This window comes from Gymnodraco acuticeps, unplaced genomic scaffold (assembly GCF_902827175.1).
Source record: "Gymnodraco acuticeps unplaced genomic scaffold, fGymAcu1.1, whole genome shotgun sequence".
Taxonomy (NCBI): Eukaryota; Metazoa; Chordata; class Actinopteri; order Perciformes; family Bathydraconidae; genus Gymnodraco; species Gymnodraco acuticeps.
This window is the reverse complement of record NW_022990023.1, coordinates 3,189,050-3,203,968: the sequence shown is the minus strand read 5'-3', so window position 1 is coordinate 3,203,968 and position 14,919 is coordinate 3,189,050. Positions and strand designations below refer to the sequence as shown.

The 14,919-nt window shown below is 39.2% G+C and overlaps 3 protein-coding genes across 3 annotated transcripts; 2 read left to right on the top strand and 1 right to left on the bottom strand.

The window, feature by feature from the left end:
• Positions 1-2,356: 2,356 nt before the first annotated feature.
• LOC117544853 (stonustoxin subunit beta-like) lies at positions 2,357-3,576 on the bottom strand. The gene is made up of 4 exons (XM_034214330.1): positions 3,525-3,576; positions 3,091-3,153; positions 2,846-2,988; positions 2,357-2,773 (listed from the first exon to the last, which is right to left on the bottom strand). The coding sequence occupies exons 1-4, from the start codon at positions 3,574-3,576 to the stop codon at positions 2,357-2,359; spliced, it is 675 nt and encodes a 224-aa protein (XP_034070221.1).
• A 317-nt stretch (positions 3,577-3,893) lies between these two features.
• LOC117545049 (stonustoxin subunit beta-like) lies at positions 3,894-11,489 on the top strand. The gene is made up of 6 exons (XM_034214698.1): positions 3,894-4,023; positions 7,536-7,710; positions 9,742-9,774; positions 10,026-10,088; positions 10,182-10,324; positions 10,641-11,489. The coding sequence occupies exons 2-6, from the start codon at positions 7,662-7,664 to the stop codon at positions 11,067-11,069; spliced, it is 717 nt and encodes a 238-aa protein (XP_034070589.1). The 5' UTR covers positions 3,894-4,023; positions 7,536-7,661; the 3' UTR covers positions 11,070-11,489.
• Positions 11,490-11,941: 452 nt separating this feature from the next.
• On the top strand, positions 11,942-13,763 carry LOC117545149 (tripartite motif-containing protein 16-like protein). The gene is made up of 5 exons (XM_034214838.1): positions 11,942-12,042; positions 12,655-12,696; positions 12,779-12,841; positions 12,938-13,077; positions 13,177-13,763. Exons 1-5 carry the CDS (start codon positions 11,991-11,993, stop codon positions 13,585-13,587), a joined length of 708 nt encoding a protein of 235 aa, XP_034070729.1. The 5' UTR covers positions 11,942-11,990; the 3' UTR covers positions 13,588-13,763.
• The last annotated feature ends 1,156 nt before the right edge of the window (positions 13,764-14,919 follow it).

Here is a 14,919-nt window from a genome sequence, read left to right as displayed (position 1 = left end):
TTTTTGATCTGGTTCCTTGTGAAATGGTTTCTTTGCGCCGTGCCCCTGTTCCACTTGGCATTGTAGCTGCAGTATTGAACTGGTTGTATGGATCCTGTAGCTGCTGAGACTGTAATGGCATTGCAGCTTTAGCAGCTCCTGTTGGTGGATTGTACTGGTTGTATGGATTTTGATGTGATTGAGTGGGTTTTGTAGTTTTACTGCCTCCTGTTGGTGGATGATTGTATTGACAGTTTGGCTCCAATAATTGTGCTTTCATTGACATAGCAGTTTTACTGCCTCCTGTTGGTGGATGATTGTCGGTACAACTTGAAGTTTGTGGAACAAATGGCACAGCAGAGGGTTTGAGAGCAGACTTGTGTTTTGACACATATTAATTTGTTCCATTTGTGACTCCTATGTTTCGGAGTACTGTGACTTTTGCTGTCTGCGCAGCAATCTGACTTTGCACTTCAAGCAATTCCCTTTTCTTCCTAATTTGAGCCTCTTGAGCTTCCAGCTCATGCTTTTCCTTGAGAGCAGCCTCCAAAGCCAGGAGCGCAGCCCTTTCAGCCTCTGCCTTGATACATGCAGAGCACGTTGTTGACCTTGAGGACCTTGAATGGCCAGAGCTTCCACCTGACACATTTGTTTTGTCACCAATGTTAGAAATACTGTCATTTGGCCCAATATTATCCAGCTCCTCATTTGCATGTAACACATCATTTTCATCATCCACAACCTGTATGCATTTCTCCCTGTTTGCATGGACCCATTTTTCCATTTTGTGTATTACTCCTTTAACATTGTGCATTTTATTTTGAAACCATTCCGTTTATTTAAACATTTCATCCTCAGGCAACAAAGGTTGTAATGACTCATGCAACCTTGTAGTTTCCCCAGACAGTTTCCACAACATTTCATGTTTGATTTGTATGTCAGAAACATTTCCATCTGAAATCATCATTTGTTCCAATTCCTTTGCCATTTTACACAATTGCTTTATCCCAGAATTCCTATCCTTTTGCATAGATAATATCTTTGCTTCCGCTGCTTTATATGTGAGTTTAGCTGTCCTTTTAACAAGCCCATCCTCCTTTTCAGTTTGATTGACAGCAGCGTTCATTTCTGCGTTCATTTCCTGATTTTCCTCGTTACTCATGGCCATTATTTAGCAATCCACGGAGGCTTTGTTTAGAATTACTTTATGGGATTTGCCTGTATCCCGTTGCGTGAAGGCCACTCTCCTCCGCAACCTTTTATTCATTCATAAATACTCCTACCGTGACTTTGATGTTTGGTCCGTCCCCGTTCCTCTTGCGGGTGCGTACCGTGGATTTAAGTCGGGAAAAGTCAATGAATACAGCGATGTCCTCCTCTGTCCATCCGTCTTTGGAAGCGAGTTTTTCAACAAATGCAAAGGCAACCGAACAACAAATATTTGCCAGTGAGGGATATGGTGTGAAGCTTTTCCAGACGCGTGGTGTTGACAGCAAATCAGGTCTTCTCTTTGAGTGCATTTAAGATGTTTATTTGGATTGCAGGATGATGACAGCAAAACAAGAGCCGGGTGTTTAACTGATAACTAAACTGTGATAAAGAAATAAACTGAAATTAACTCAAAACAAACAGAAAATAAGCGAAAACACGCACGGTTGAAAAACTGTGTGACTTCCCTCTGGTGATTCCCAATCCCTAATGCTGTGCACCTGTGTCCTCCCTAAATAGTAGGCTGTACCCTGAAATTGGCTGAGTCCCCGCCTATGCCCAGGTCAATTCAGTAGTATCACAGCACCTTCATATACAAATATTAAAATACATCAAATTGGCTGCAACAAAAATGTAAACCGATCTTTTTCATATGGGTGATTAGAGTTGTACCCCCTAGATCTAGTAGTAATTATGCTCAAAGTGCACCAGATTGAAGCATTTTACTTTAAAATGTTCAATACAATCGATACTCTATTGACCTTTATCTTTTCTATTGTACGATTCTCTGGCTGGGGTGCCAGCTAAAATCTCGCCTAGGGCTGCAAATTGTCTAGAGCCGGCCTTGTATACAGAGATGCTGTATTAGAAACCAATGTGAGTTTGGAAAATTGCACAATATAAATGTATTTTAGTATACCTCAACAATGGAATTATATGATCAGTAGAAATGGCCATGACATGGGACCTTTAACATTCACTTTCGACTAAATAACAGATCAACGATACACAAGAAAACTCATACACATAGCAGCTTCTTCAATAATACGTGTTTCTTTGTACACACATTTTGATATAGAATAGTTGCATTAACTTAAAATATGTGTTGCAGTGAAACATATTTTAAGTTTAACTGGAAATGTAAGAAAACAGATATAGAAAACAAACTCTACTCTCCATGTTTCACTAGGAAACATGAGGACTTTTGTCCCACCCAGAAGCCGGGCACCATCCTCCCTTTGAAGGAGCTCTCGATCCGGTGCAGCAGTCTCACTTCGCTCTCCTTTCCCTCCTTCTCTTCTTCTACTGCATAAAAACTCATCACCCCAGCTGGCTGGTCGAGGTAAACCCCAATGGTGGTGCACTCTGGGATGTCCCATATTTCTGAATTATTGCCATTGAACCACACCTGGTAGCGGCATCCACCCCACCCGAGAGCCCAGGACTTATCATTCTCTCCAAACCCACATTGTCCGTCGCTGCCCCTCCTCCCTGCCCCCTCGTAGGCGACTCCTGCGACCACCCATCCTGAGTACTTCACCTCCCAATAAGCTCGGAAACCAAAGATTCTCTCTTTGCAAAGAACCTTGAAGAGAAAAAGGATATTTCTTGAGTGCAGGAAAAATGTAGATCTGGATTTACTCTTGATAAAACCTACCTGGGGGGTATGCTCATATCTCTCTGGTCCATCCAGGACGGGACAGGTGACGTTATCAGTCATGCGTGACACCTTGGATCCACCCTCAGTGATCCACAGCATCTTATTGGCTGTCTTGTCATCCAGGGAAAGGTCGATCCAGTCTGAGGGATTTGGAAAATTTGCAACAAAGACGGTCAGAAGGAGAAACTGTACTGTATGTGTCATGAGAGCAAAGAAAGGCATTTTTAAATGGTTGTTCCTACGTTTCAGAAGGTCAGCTCTGCATGTGGGCTCAGGGATGTTAAGCTCGTAGTCTGGAACTTTTTCTAAGAAGCAGAGGCATTGTCTTAAAAATCTTTTTTTAAAATACATTTTAAAAGTTAAGCTATCTGTGAGTTCACATTTAGAGATATATATTTTTCATGGTTTGCTAAAACATCATACCTGTTGGAGAGGCTGAATCTTTTTTTCTTTCAGGATTTGTCCCTGTAATTATAAAACAATCAATCTTAAGTTTGAAAACTTTTAGAAATGTAAAGTTTACAACTCTGCTCTCATCTCTAAATCTAAAAGAAATGTTTCTTACCATCAGTATGCACTTTATCTCAACAAAAGATTTGTTTTCTGGCAGATTAAACTCCAGGGTTCTGCATTATCAGGCATTATCTACTGAGGACTAGAAAAGGAGTTTACTCACCAGATTTTCCATTTGCTGGCATGATTCTCTGACTGGGAGCACTGGTTGGCATCGTTAATCGCTTCTCTCTCTGCTGCAGTGAGGCAAATAGCTTCTTTATATACCCACAGGAAAGAGGGTATTAAAGTTTTTTGAGGCCCCCTGGGGCTCCCTCAGAGAAATTTTGGTAAGGTATGCAGAGATAATGAGCTCAATAATAGGCGTGCTACTGAGCCAAACCTGGATATTCAGATCAGCGCCCGATCAGCGCCAACACATGACCAGCTGACCCGTATTTATCTTTGTCGTTCAGAATTTGTTGCTACAATTGTTCTGTCATCACTTTGTCATCATAATCACATCTTTGAAGTTGATACCTGTGCAGGAATGTGGTCATCCTTCACAGACACTGCAAGACAGGAGGAACAGCTTAACGCCACATCTTTGGTGGAGAGAAGAGAAAGCTGGACGACAGAGAGGTCATCTCTCTTAATTCACTGTTTAAGGAGAGAACTTTAAGGTAATGATTTACATTTTTTTATAATGTTACTGACTTGCTCTGTTATGCCTTTTAATAATCTTAAGGTATGAAGTAAATGCTTCTTTGCTCCTTTGACAAAGTAATATATAAACTGTTCTATATAGATTCCCCGGGTTTGGTTAATAATTGGTCATTTATAAGCATCTCCTGAATGTGTATTGATTGGTGACTTTGTCATTTTTGATAATTTTTTGTAAAAGTAGAAAAAGTTCTAAACTATTTAAAAATGATTACCCGTTGTTCTGTGGTTTGTTTGTTTTTAATGTTGAAACAACCTTTTTAGGGAATCAGAACAGTGGAAACATAAGTGATTTAGTTTTAATTCTCATTTAACTTTGAATTTTTCCTTTGTACGTTTTATGATACAGATTGTCAATAGACTCTCTTGGCGTTTCTAAAACTGAAGTCATGACCTTGACTGTGCAGAGCCGCAGAGTGAGGGGTCACAGCTTGGCCTTTGTGGTGGAGATCATTTGTCTGTCAGCATTGGTTTGAAAGCCACTTGGCCCCCGGTTTCTGATCTACGAGATACGATTGGAGGAATTTAGATTCCCTCACGCAAACCCGTCACCGACACTCCACCTCTCATTTATTTTCTATGTATCACTGGCAATCTTAGACAGTTCGGTCACTATAGCTCCCGCTATTTACTGTTTAGTATGTTGGTTGCCCGCCAGACATTTGCTTGGGCAGGCAGGAAAACTAGAAGGTTGGGGCAGCCTTGACTAGTTGGCTGTTTGCCGGGACCATAAACACCTGAGCTCCCGGCTCACAGCGGGAAGCAAATCACAGGAAAGGGGTTTATGACCTGCGACATACTTTTTCTTTTGACCCTGGGTATAAAGGCACTTGTAATAGTTTATGGTTGATGCGATAATACATGTCAAGTCCATAGCTATGGAGGTATGACGACCTAAGGTTCCTCAAGGCAAAGAAGGTAAATAGGTTATATAGTTGTATTTAGGTTTGTTTATTTATAGACAGTATGTATACGTTTGGACTGCTTGTTCTAAGCATAGTATATTTTAAATGTATATTCAAATGCATGATTATGGCAGTACAGTACAATATATATATATATATATATTATACTGTATATTGTGTATAATTTATATATATATATTATACTGTAGATTGTATATCATTTATATATATATATATATTAGATTGTATATCATTTATATATATATATATTATATTGTATATTGTGTATAATGTATATATATATATATATTATATTGTAGATTGTATATCATTTATATATATATTAGGGCCGGGACTTTAACGCGTTAATTAAGATTAATTAATTACACAAAAATTAACGCGTTAAAAAAATTAACGCATTTTAATCGCACTTATTTTTGCACCACGGAACGTTTCTCACTGGATGAGTTTCAGGCGTACCGATTATACTGGAGCACCAACTAACGTTCATGACTTCAGACAACAACAAACCACAGTGAACAACAGTGGGAAATGTTGTTTTAAAAAACGGACGGATGGAAGCGTCGATAAGAGCACGGTTGTGTGCAAATTATGCAAAAAGGAATTCGCATATCACCGCAGCACATCAAGCCTCAAGTATCACCTCAATGCAAAACATATAGCAGCTAGCGTGGAAGCTAGCGTGGACGTTAGCCTCTTTTATCGCGTTCACACCAAAAAGAGCCGGTACTAAAATTAGTTCATGAGAACCTTTTTACCCCCACGAAAGCCCCTGCTAGAGAGCAGAGAGCTGCTAGAGAGCAGGGACTTTCGTGCGGCTCTCTTGTGAGAAAAGAGCTATATTTCTGATTGGCTGGGCGGATTGCAAACCACGCCCCGTAAAACTCCCAAAAAGTTTTGTGAAGCCGCCATTTTATTATCCTCGCATTAGCATTAGCATTAGCCCAGCGCAGAAACGCAGAGAGACTAATTTATGGCAACACAAATAAAACATGGGAGCGGTGGAGATGAGGAGGTGTCGGCGTTCTGGCGATTTACTCGGAAGGCTGCTGGGACTCCCAGCAGCTTCTACTGAAGCCAGGCCCCAACTCCGGGGACTTCCGGCCGGGGACTTTGGGCGGCAGTATACGCCGTTTGCGGCCTGCCAGTAAACCCAAAGCAGAAGAAGAAGAAGTGACGTCAGCGGCTTCATTTGCCTAATCCTCCCCCAGGTTCAAAGAGTTCTCATGAACTAAATTCTCATGAACCTTTGTGGGAAAAGTACTGCGGTGTGAATGCGCCTAATGGTATACTAAAATCCATGTGAAAAAAATTGCTTCTCACTGTTCTCAGGTCAAATATTTATATGTGATTAAAAATGCGATTAATTTCGATTAATTAATTACAAAGCCTCTAATTAATTAGATTAATTTTTTTAATCGAGTCCCGGCCCTAATATATATATATTATACTGTATTTTGTATATTATATTTATATATTGTTGTTGTATTGTTCTATAGACAATCATCATCATCCACACTTAGAGGACAAACTGTCTTTGTCAACTGCCATACAAAATGTTACACTTTCACTGATTTAAATATTTTCACTTAATTCCTAATGTTGACAACCAGATATTTTATAATTTTCAGAATTGGAACCCTATGAATGAAAAGTTTGTTGACATAATACCCCTATCGTTTTTTCTTCTTTTAAAAAACCCCCCTCAATCTTATAGAAAGCAATAAAAACTACAATTCTGAAGTCAGTCAGGGCTCTAAGTAAAAATCCTGATGCAATAGAATGCGTGACTTTCTGCTGTAAATGCCACAGGAACAAACCAGTGGTTTCTTCAACGGGTATATCTTTTTAAATGTTAGGGTTAAGGTTAGTGTCTGCATTTTTGAAACACAGTTTATTATAGACCTTTGATGCTGAGGTTTCAGTTCCAAATCAAGAAAACAAAGCTATGAAAACAAAACCTAAATGTTGCCTTACTCAGCCAAAATTATTCTAAAAAATAATCAAAAAGCCCTAAATGTCCCTGAGAGCATGTGTAAATACATTGCATCACATTTTGATATCGAACAAAGTTACAAATACACATTTGCAGCTGCTAGACCCCACACAGCTTCACCAGGAACCAAACAGATCTTTGCAGTCTTATACGCATAATTCATGTGTGTGTGTGTGTGTGTGTGTGTGTGTGTGTGTGTGTGTGTGTGTGTGTGTGTGTGTGTGTGCATGCTGGCATGTTTTCATGCTTGCATGTCCGTGTGGTTGTGTTTGCATAGACCAATAATCCTGTCCACCATCAATACACCAATGCTGTCACTGTGCAATGTGGAGGGATCAGTGGTTGTGATACAGTGGGAGGGGGCGTGGTTTACTTGGTACCAGGGGCTGTACTTCAGATATCGAAGCATCCATGTAACCTTTTTAAGGAAAAACATACAGCTCCAATTACAAGCTTCCATCCTCCCCCTCCTTTTCTATTGGAACATTTTATCTCACGGTCATGTCCACGCCACCGGCTCTCATTCCTCCACCTTTGTCCTGCATTAAAGGTATATAAGAGTGGCATTAAGTTGTCACGCAGTGGAGCCAAAAGAGACCCATCAAACTTAGAGGGACCGGTGACATCAGGCTCGAGACAGGCTCACCACAGCAGCTTTAAAACCCTTTCATCAAGAATGCCAGCCACCAACAGAATCATTTCTGACAGCCGGATGGCAGATAAAGGTGAAATTATTTCCTATATTTTTCCATTTTTAATCATTTGTTTGTGTACAGTAAATTCAAATTTGTAATGTTTTCCTGCTAAATGTCATCCATTTCTTAGCACATCCTAAATTCCTGAAAAAGAAATTCATTTTCTGGTAAATTAAGCCTTTAAGTAATATGTCAGCATATCTTAGTAGGCGCTAATGCAGCAATTATGATCAGCAATGCTTTAAATGTACTGATTCAAGTACCCCAGCCTTACTGTGACTGCAGCAGTTTTTATTATCCTCCGAGGTATATCCTGAGTGAATGGGTCACTAGAGTTAATGTCTGTATGGATAGCGCAATATTTCACAGGCAGATTTCATGCTTGTCGTTATGAGGGGCCTATAATGGTTTTACTGCCTGGGAGCAAGGGTCTGTAAGCGTCAACATCATATGCATTAAACAAGATTTAACGTGTATTCAAATGTTGTATGTGTAGTGTAATACCCATCTTGAAAATGGGTGACATTCAGCAGGATTGTAGCTCAATAATGTCAGCTTACAGACAGTTTTATCATGACAACAGAGGAAAACAATCTCATATGAACCTGTAAAATAACTTTCAGAGGAGTACCGTATCTACTTTGCAGTTACTGATGTTAAAAATTGTATAATTGTCAAAAGAAAAATCTAGCATTTTGCCTGTTCAACACAACATTGTAGTCCTAATAAAACGTGTATTTCTTCTAACACCTAAAATGTGCATTCTCACCATAAAAACAGACAGTTAGATCATTGCGTAATCATTTTTTAAAAAATGCATTCAACTCCTGTCACTTGCCTAACAAGCCCGATGGCCTCAGAGGGAGTTCAAAGCTACTTTAGAGCTTAAATGTTTTGTATGGTGTCATGTTGTAATGAGGGCAGACAAAGCAGTTGTTTTCATCACAGCTATATTCAGACATGTGGCCTAACATTCTCTCATGGCCCATCAGCCTTCTGTCAGCAGAGAGATAAATATAATCTCATATCCAAGTCACAAGTGGCTTTAAAATAACTGTCCAATTTGAAAAGGGCAAATAATCATAACAGCACGCAAAACATAACTTCATTTTCAAAACTTCAAACTTTTTTTTTTTTTTCGCTCGCCAAGACAAACTTAAGTTGTGTTCTGATGGGTTGCCAATGTGTGAATGATAAGATGGTTTATTTTGGAGATGTGTTGATATAAATAAAACTCATTACTTATGTTAGTTGACGCTGACATCTTAATGCTGCCCGGATTAGGTGTCTCCTCCTCTTGATCTCAGTCCGTAACAACAAACGGGACACTGAATGCTTGCACAAGTATTCCTTACAAAATTGGCATCAGGTCCGAGCCTGAAATGCAACTGTTATCCATCAGCTATTAGTTCAAGGAAAGTTGCTACACAATACGCCGCCTGTTATCAACCCTAATTTGAAATCTAAATGCTAGCAGAGTTAATTATCTTCTGTCTGCATTATAAGCTCCCTTTATTAAAAAATAGCCTCCTTATCAAATGTATGAATAAACCATGTGATACAATCTATTATCCTCACATTAACTCTATTGCAAAATAGCTGTGTTTCATTTAGGCCAACATTAAATGGAATTTGTCACTTTTTTTATGGGTTTACCCAACTCTCCTAGTTGTTGTTTACCTCAATAAACAAATACTCGATCTACATCCCCAATTTATCGGATTTGTGCAAGTAGATCATGTCTCTTCTCATCTGATAAACTGCTCTGAGCTTCATGCAGCGCTCCAGTGTGTGTGACTGAGGCTTACCCCCCTCCAACATTTGAGGTGTCTTGTTAATTCTAACTGCCTGGCATGAATCAGCCACTGGCTCCAGAAAGTTGCTGATGAGCCGGCAGAGGCAGATGGTTTCTAAGTATACACCCTTTTGCACTTCATCACCTGTTGGGACACACCTGACATGAACTCTTTCCGATATTATTTATAACAGCCCAGTATGAAACTCATTATACAGAACGTTGCACTTTCTCAAATTGTTGTTCTTTTTTTATTTTTTTTGCAGAAAAAAAAGTTAAAAAGGGCAAGTCACCAACAGGTAATTTAATGAATGTTTTTATTAGAAATTATTATTATTAATATTATTATTATTAGTAGTAGTAGTAGTAGTAGTAGTAGTAGTAGTAGTAGTAGTAGTAGTAGTAGTAGTAGTAGTAGTAGTAGTAGTAGTAGTAGCAGTCGTTGATCAAAATCAGGCTTGTGCTTTTTAATTATTCTGCGAATACAGATTAAAAAATGCCATCCGTCTCCAGTTTCCATGACCTTGTTTTTCTGTCACCTGCTCCTCAGAGAATGTCCCCTTCTACGAGCCAAACACCCCCGAGCCTAAATGCAGATCTGATCTTATAAAACGTAAGATTGTCACTCAAGTTTTTAATCTTTCACAATTTGTAATTAAAAAAAGGTTTAATTTTTTGCCATTTATTTCTGTTGTTTTGTTCCCAGACTGGTTCAACCTTTCCTTTGATGACAAGACAGCCAATAAGATGCTGTGGGTCGGAGAGCAGGGTGCTAAGGTGGCCCGAATGACCGATGACATCACTTGTCCCGTCTTGGATAGACCAGAGCGATATGAGTATTCTCCACAGGTACAATGTGAAGATGCACTTATTTTTGTCTGAAATGATGCAATTTAATTTCTCCTGATGTTCAATATGGTGTAAAATAAGATAAGGGTGTATAATACTGTCATCACCCTGCCATAGCCATTAATGTGATTGTAAAACCTAGGCAACGGGATTCTCTACTTGAGGGCTGTCCCGTGTGTTTATTTAAATCCTGATGCAGCTGGTTTGGCATTGCAAGTCGGAGTACTCTGAATTCTCCTGCCCGGCAGCAGTAATAAATCACAGGTTATGTTGGATTGCCTCTAAGTCACATTAATTCCCATCCACATTTCCAAAGGTTCTTTGCAAAGAGGGCATCCTGGGTGTCCGAGCCTACTGGGAAATCGAGTACTCAGGCTGGGTCGTGATCGGGGTCGCGTACGAACGAGCAGGAAGAAGGAATAGCGACGGATCCTGTGGCCTGGGAGAGAACGAGGAGTCATGGGGTCTGGGCTGGAGCGGTTCCAGCTATAACACCTGGCACAACGGCTCCTTTGTAGAGATCCTGGATATTCCCAAGTACACAACAATTGGTGTTTACCTTGACCAGCCTGCCGGTATCCTCAATTTCTATGGTGTGGATGAGGTGAAGGAGGGAGAGGAAAACACAGGAGAAAAGGAGGTTTACATTTTGCAACAGATCAGGAGCCCCTTTGAGCAGAAAATGATACCTGGTTTCTGGGTAGGGCCGCAGTCACACTGCTCTATCAAAAAGAAGGAGGAATAAATGTCAGAATCAACATTACAACATCATATCTGAATGTTAATGATTATGAGAGAGAAGTTAAACTACCTTTAAACTACAGTTATTGCAGCTTTAAACACAAAATGACAAATTACATTAGAATACTAGCATTAGTGCACATGAGATGTATTCCTTATATTCAGTATCTCTTAGATATATAGTTAGGGTTGTACATTTCAGGTAAGGCAACAAATTGCAATCAGGTGCGTGGGGTTCACCTTTGACCTACCGCTCCTTTGGACTTTCCTGTCACCACTGGACCACTCAAGGTTTATACTGATATATTTATATGTATTTTTATTCCTCCATTGTTAATGTTTGCTAATAATGTATAGGGTTACCTGGTTTGAATGTTTGCTACAGTATATGTAAAGTTTGAATAAATAATAAAACACTGAGTGCGACACAATTTGTCTTGTTTGGTTTCTTAAAAAAGTAGTGGTGCAAGCATTTAAATATTAGATTACTTAACAATACACTGATAATAGGGTTATTGCAATTTCAACACTAACATTTGTATTTCCTTAAGGTTAGCTGTTAGCATACACTACCTACAAAGCTGATGTTATATTCTAATTGACGAAAACAAATCAGCGATGATGCTCTTGATGCAGGACTTGGTAACACACATGATATTCTTTTACAAACAGACTTCTAATGTTTCAAATGTGTCCAGTGTCTGTTTTTAGCCTCACATAAATCGATATGACACAGCCAAGTGCGTAACCTCATATGGCCCCTGGCCCCCTGCCAAATACTGTTCCATTAACCTTAAATACCTCGTCAGGCGCTCCTCAACCCCGCTGAATCATATTTACTGAGGGTATAAAAGTCGAGTGGAAGACTTGCACTCTTCATATTGTGTTAGCAAATGGAAATGGATTATTAAAACCCAGCTAAAAGATGCCCACTACACCCAAGTCTGCCATAATCATCTCAGAGAGCAACAAACCAGGTACAATGAGTTTGTGGCATGAAAATATATGTTCATTAAATCAACGCATTAGCATTATTAAAAACATGTATAAGCTCTTTTAACATTCATTACCACTGCCGGACTTTTCTTGGATTATGGTAGCTGCCTTGTCAAACAGTGTATTAAGGCATGTACTGTATGTCTTAAATCCCTCATGGTGTAGTGTAAGCAACAGATGGGTTTAATACCAAAATGAAGCATGTGAAAACACATACATATGAGTGTTAAATCGAGAGCACATAATATACCTTTAAATAGCATGTGTTTTGATTGTTTTTCAAAAGAGATGTGAAGTTCAATATATTTGAATTAAATAAAGTATCAAATAAATGGAAAAAAGGGGAGGGGGGATTTTAACTTCACCTGTTGCAGTGATATTAATGAATGAAAGTTGATGGTGCAACCTTTTCAGAATAATATACCAATGTAACTACCATTTTAAAACTCTTTATGAACTTATCATTTCAAAAATATACGAGACAATTGTTCCTAATATTTATTAATAATTTATATTCTATACTTTCTGAAAGAAGAAACAATAATACTGAGATCTATTTTCGATTGTTTAACCTTTGGTCTTAACCTTTTTAGGCCAGAAAATGAATTCCAACAAGAAAAAGAAGACAATTCAAGGTAATTGTCTTGATACATGCTTTAATGCTCTTTATGATGTGAATATTAGTTTGTATTTTCAACCATTTTTCTTTCCGTACAGAAAAAGTTCCTGTTTATGAGGCGGACATCCCAGAGCCAACATGCAGAGTCGAGCTATTGAAGTGTATGAGCAGATTTATTTCCAAACAATTGAATGTTTAGCACTTTTGTCCAGGATTTAATTAATGAAAACTGCATTTGCTTTATTTTCCTCCTACAGACTGGAAGAATTTTTCTTTGGATGATAAGACTGCCAACAAGCTTTTGTGGATTTCCGACAATGGGTCTAAAGTGTTACGTAGGACTGAGGAGGTTTGTCCTGTCCTGGATAGATCAGAGAGATACGAGTACTCTCCACAGGTGACTCAGAAAATAATAGAAAATACAGTGACAGGCTTGTAAAGAAACACATGGTTTGTTTGTTGTAACTGTTGTTTATTTTTTGTTATTTCTTAAAAGGTTTTGTGCAAAGAGTCTATTTGGAACATGAGGGCTTATTGGGAGGTGGACTACGACGGGTGGGTGGCGATCGGAGCCACCTATGAAGGAGCAGCAAGGAGAGCAAACTCCGGGCAGAGCGGCCTGGGGGAGAATGAAGAGTCCTGGGGTCTGTGTTGGTCAGGCACACGATACCAGATCTGGTTCAACAGTGTAAATGAAGACATATTAGATATCCCGAACAGCTCCACCATTGGAGTTTACGTGGACCAGCCTGCAGGGATTATCAGCTTTTATGTTGTGACCGGTGAGGGGCCAGAAAAGGAGGTCAAGCTATTGCAAAAAATTACCACCACTCTTAAGGAAAATATTATTCCAGGTTTCTGGATGGGAATGCAGTCCTCATGCACAATAGTGAAGAGACCAGAATGAATTGCTAAAGCTGAAACTGAGCAAATTCATTGATGACGTCAACGGTTTTGATACTTAAATGTCAACTGTTGCACATATTCCTGTACATCTTATTTTAATACCTTAAAGGTGGGGTATGTCATTTTGGAGAAACCAGCTCGAGTGCGCTAGAATTTGAAAGTACACAACCGGAAAAAATCTGCCTCTTCCTTCAGACTTCCTTACAGAGCCCCTCCTCTAACACACACGAACGCGCACATGACCATGACCAGGGCACGAGATAAGTTTGTGCACAGATGGAAGGCTGACAGGCAGGTAGGCCATCCAGTTACTTTAGCCGGGATTTTTACAGTACTACGGCTTCCACAGATGACATTTTTTAATGTATTTATTGTCAAAGCATTTAATATATTCATTGCTAACGGGATGTTAAGAGTATTCCATGGAATATAACAAAAAGTGTTTCTGAAATAAATTACATACCCCAGCTTTAAGTGTATTTTTTTTAACATCACGCATCTGATTGGAAAGTTATGTACTGATGTGTTGAGTGCCTTTGGACTTTCTGTAATCTCAAATAAATGTGTTACTATAAATGAATGCTTTCACAGCAGCGTATTTGATTGCTTTGAATTTTATTTTTGTATTTCCCGTTTTCACATCACCCCTTAAAGGGGACCTATCATGCAAAATGCACTTTTTGATGTCTTTTATACATAAATATGTGTCCCTGGTGTGTCAGGGAACTCAAGCAGCGTCAGAAAATAACACCCTCTCTCTTTTCCTCCGTACCCAAATCTCTAAAAACGGGGCTACAACGGAGCTGATCCAGATTTGATGTAATATCGGCGGCGGACCCACAGCAATATCAGAAATAATGCCTGTTTTGGACATAATATGGTCGGTGTTACATTAGCATCGCTAACACTCAGCGCTAACCTGTACTGGAGAGCATGTGTGTGAAGAAGCAGGAAATAAAAAGGAACTCACCTTGTGGTATAACCGGCAAGAGAGAAAGCCTTTGAGCTCCATACTGTTTCAGAAATAATCCTTGATAATCCATGATATGGCGTTTCATCACGGCAATATTTAGTTTAGACAGAGCATAAGCGCCGCCCCCTCTTTTTAAATTTATTTTATTTTATTTATACTAGGGCTGCTAGTCGATTAAAAATATTTAATCGCCATTAATCGCATGATTGTCCATAGTTAATCACGATTAATCGCAAATTAATCGCACATTTTTTATCTGTTCTAAATGTACCTTAGAGGAATATTTTTCAAGTTTTTAATATTCTCATGAATATTAAACACAACAACCTCTGAACATTACAAATATTCGCCTCAATTCAA

Excerpts from the sequence above, each read along its gene's own strand:
- LOC117545049 (XM_034214698.1), top strand. The coding sequence starts at position 7,662 with ATGCCAGCCACCAACAGAATCATTTCTGACAGCCGGATGGCAGATAAA. Across the intron at positions 7,711-9,741 it reads CAGCCGGATGGCAGATAAAG|AAAAAAAAGTTAAAAAGGGC; the intron begins GTGAAATTATTT and ends TTTTTTTTGCAG. Across the intron at positions 9,775-10,025 it reads AAAGGGCAAGTCACCAACAG|AGAATGTCCCCTTCTACGAG; the intron begins GTAATTTAATGA and ends CCTGCTCCTCAG.
- LOC117545149 (XM_034214838.1), top strand. The coding sequence starts at position 11,991 with ATGCCCACTACACCCAAGTCTGCCATAATCATCTCAGAGAGCAACAAA. Across the intron at positions 12,043-12,654 it reads CTCAGAGAGCAACAAACCAG|GCCAGAAAATGAATTCCAAC; the intron begins GTACAATGAGTT and ends TAACCTTTTTAG. Across the intron at positions 12,842-12,937 it reads CAGAGTCGAGCTATTGAAGT|ACTGGAAGAATTTTTCTTTG; the intron begins GTATGAGCAGAT and ends TTCCTCCTACAG.
- LOC117544853 (XM_034214330.1), bottom strand. The coding sequence starts at position 3,576 with ATGCCAACCAGTGCTCCCAGTCAGAGAATCATGCCAGCAAATGGAAAA. Across the intron at positions 3,154-3,524 it reads GCCAGCAAATGGAAAATCTG|AAAAAGTTCCAGACTACGAG; the intron begins GTGAGTAAACTC and ends TCTGCTTCTTAG. Across the intron at positions 2,989-3,090 it reads CAGAGCTGACCTTCTGAAAC|ACTGGATCGACCTTTCCCTG; the intron begins GTAGGAACAACC and ends CAAATCCCTCAG.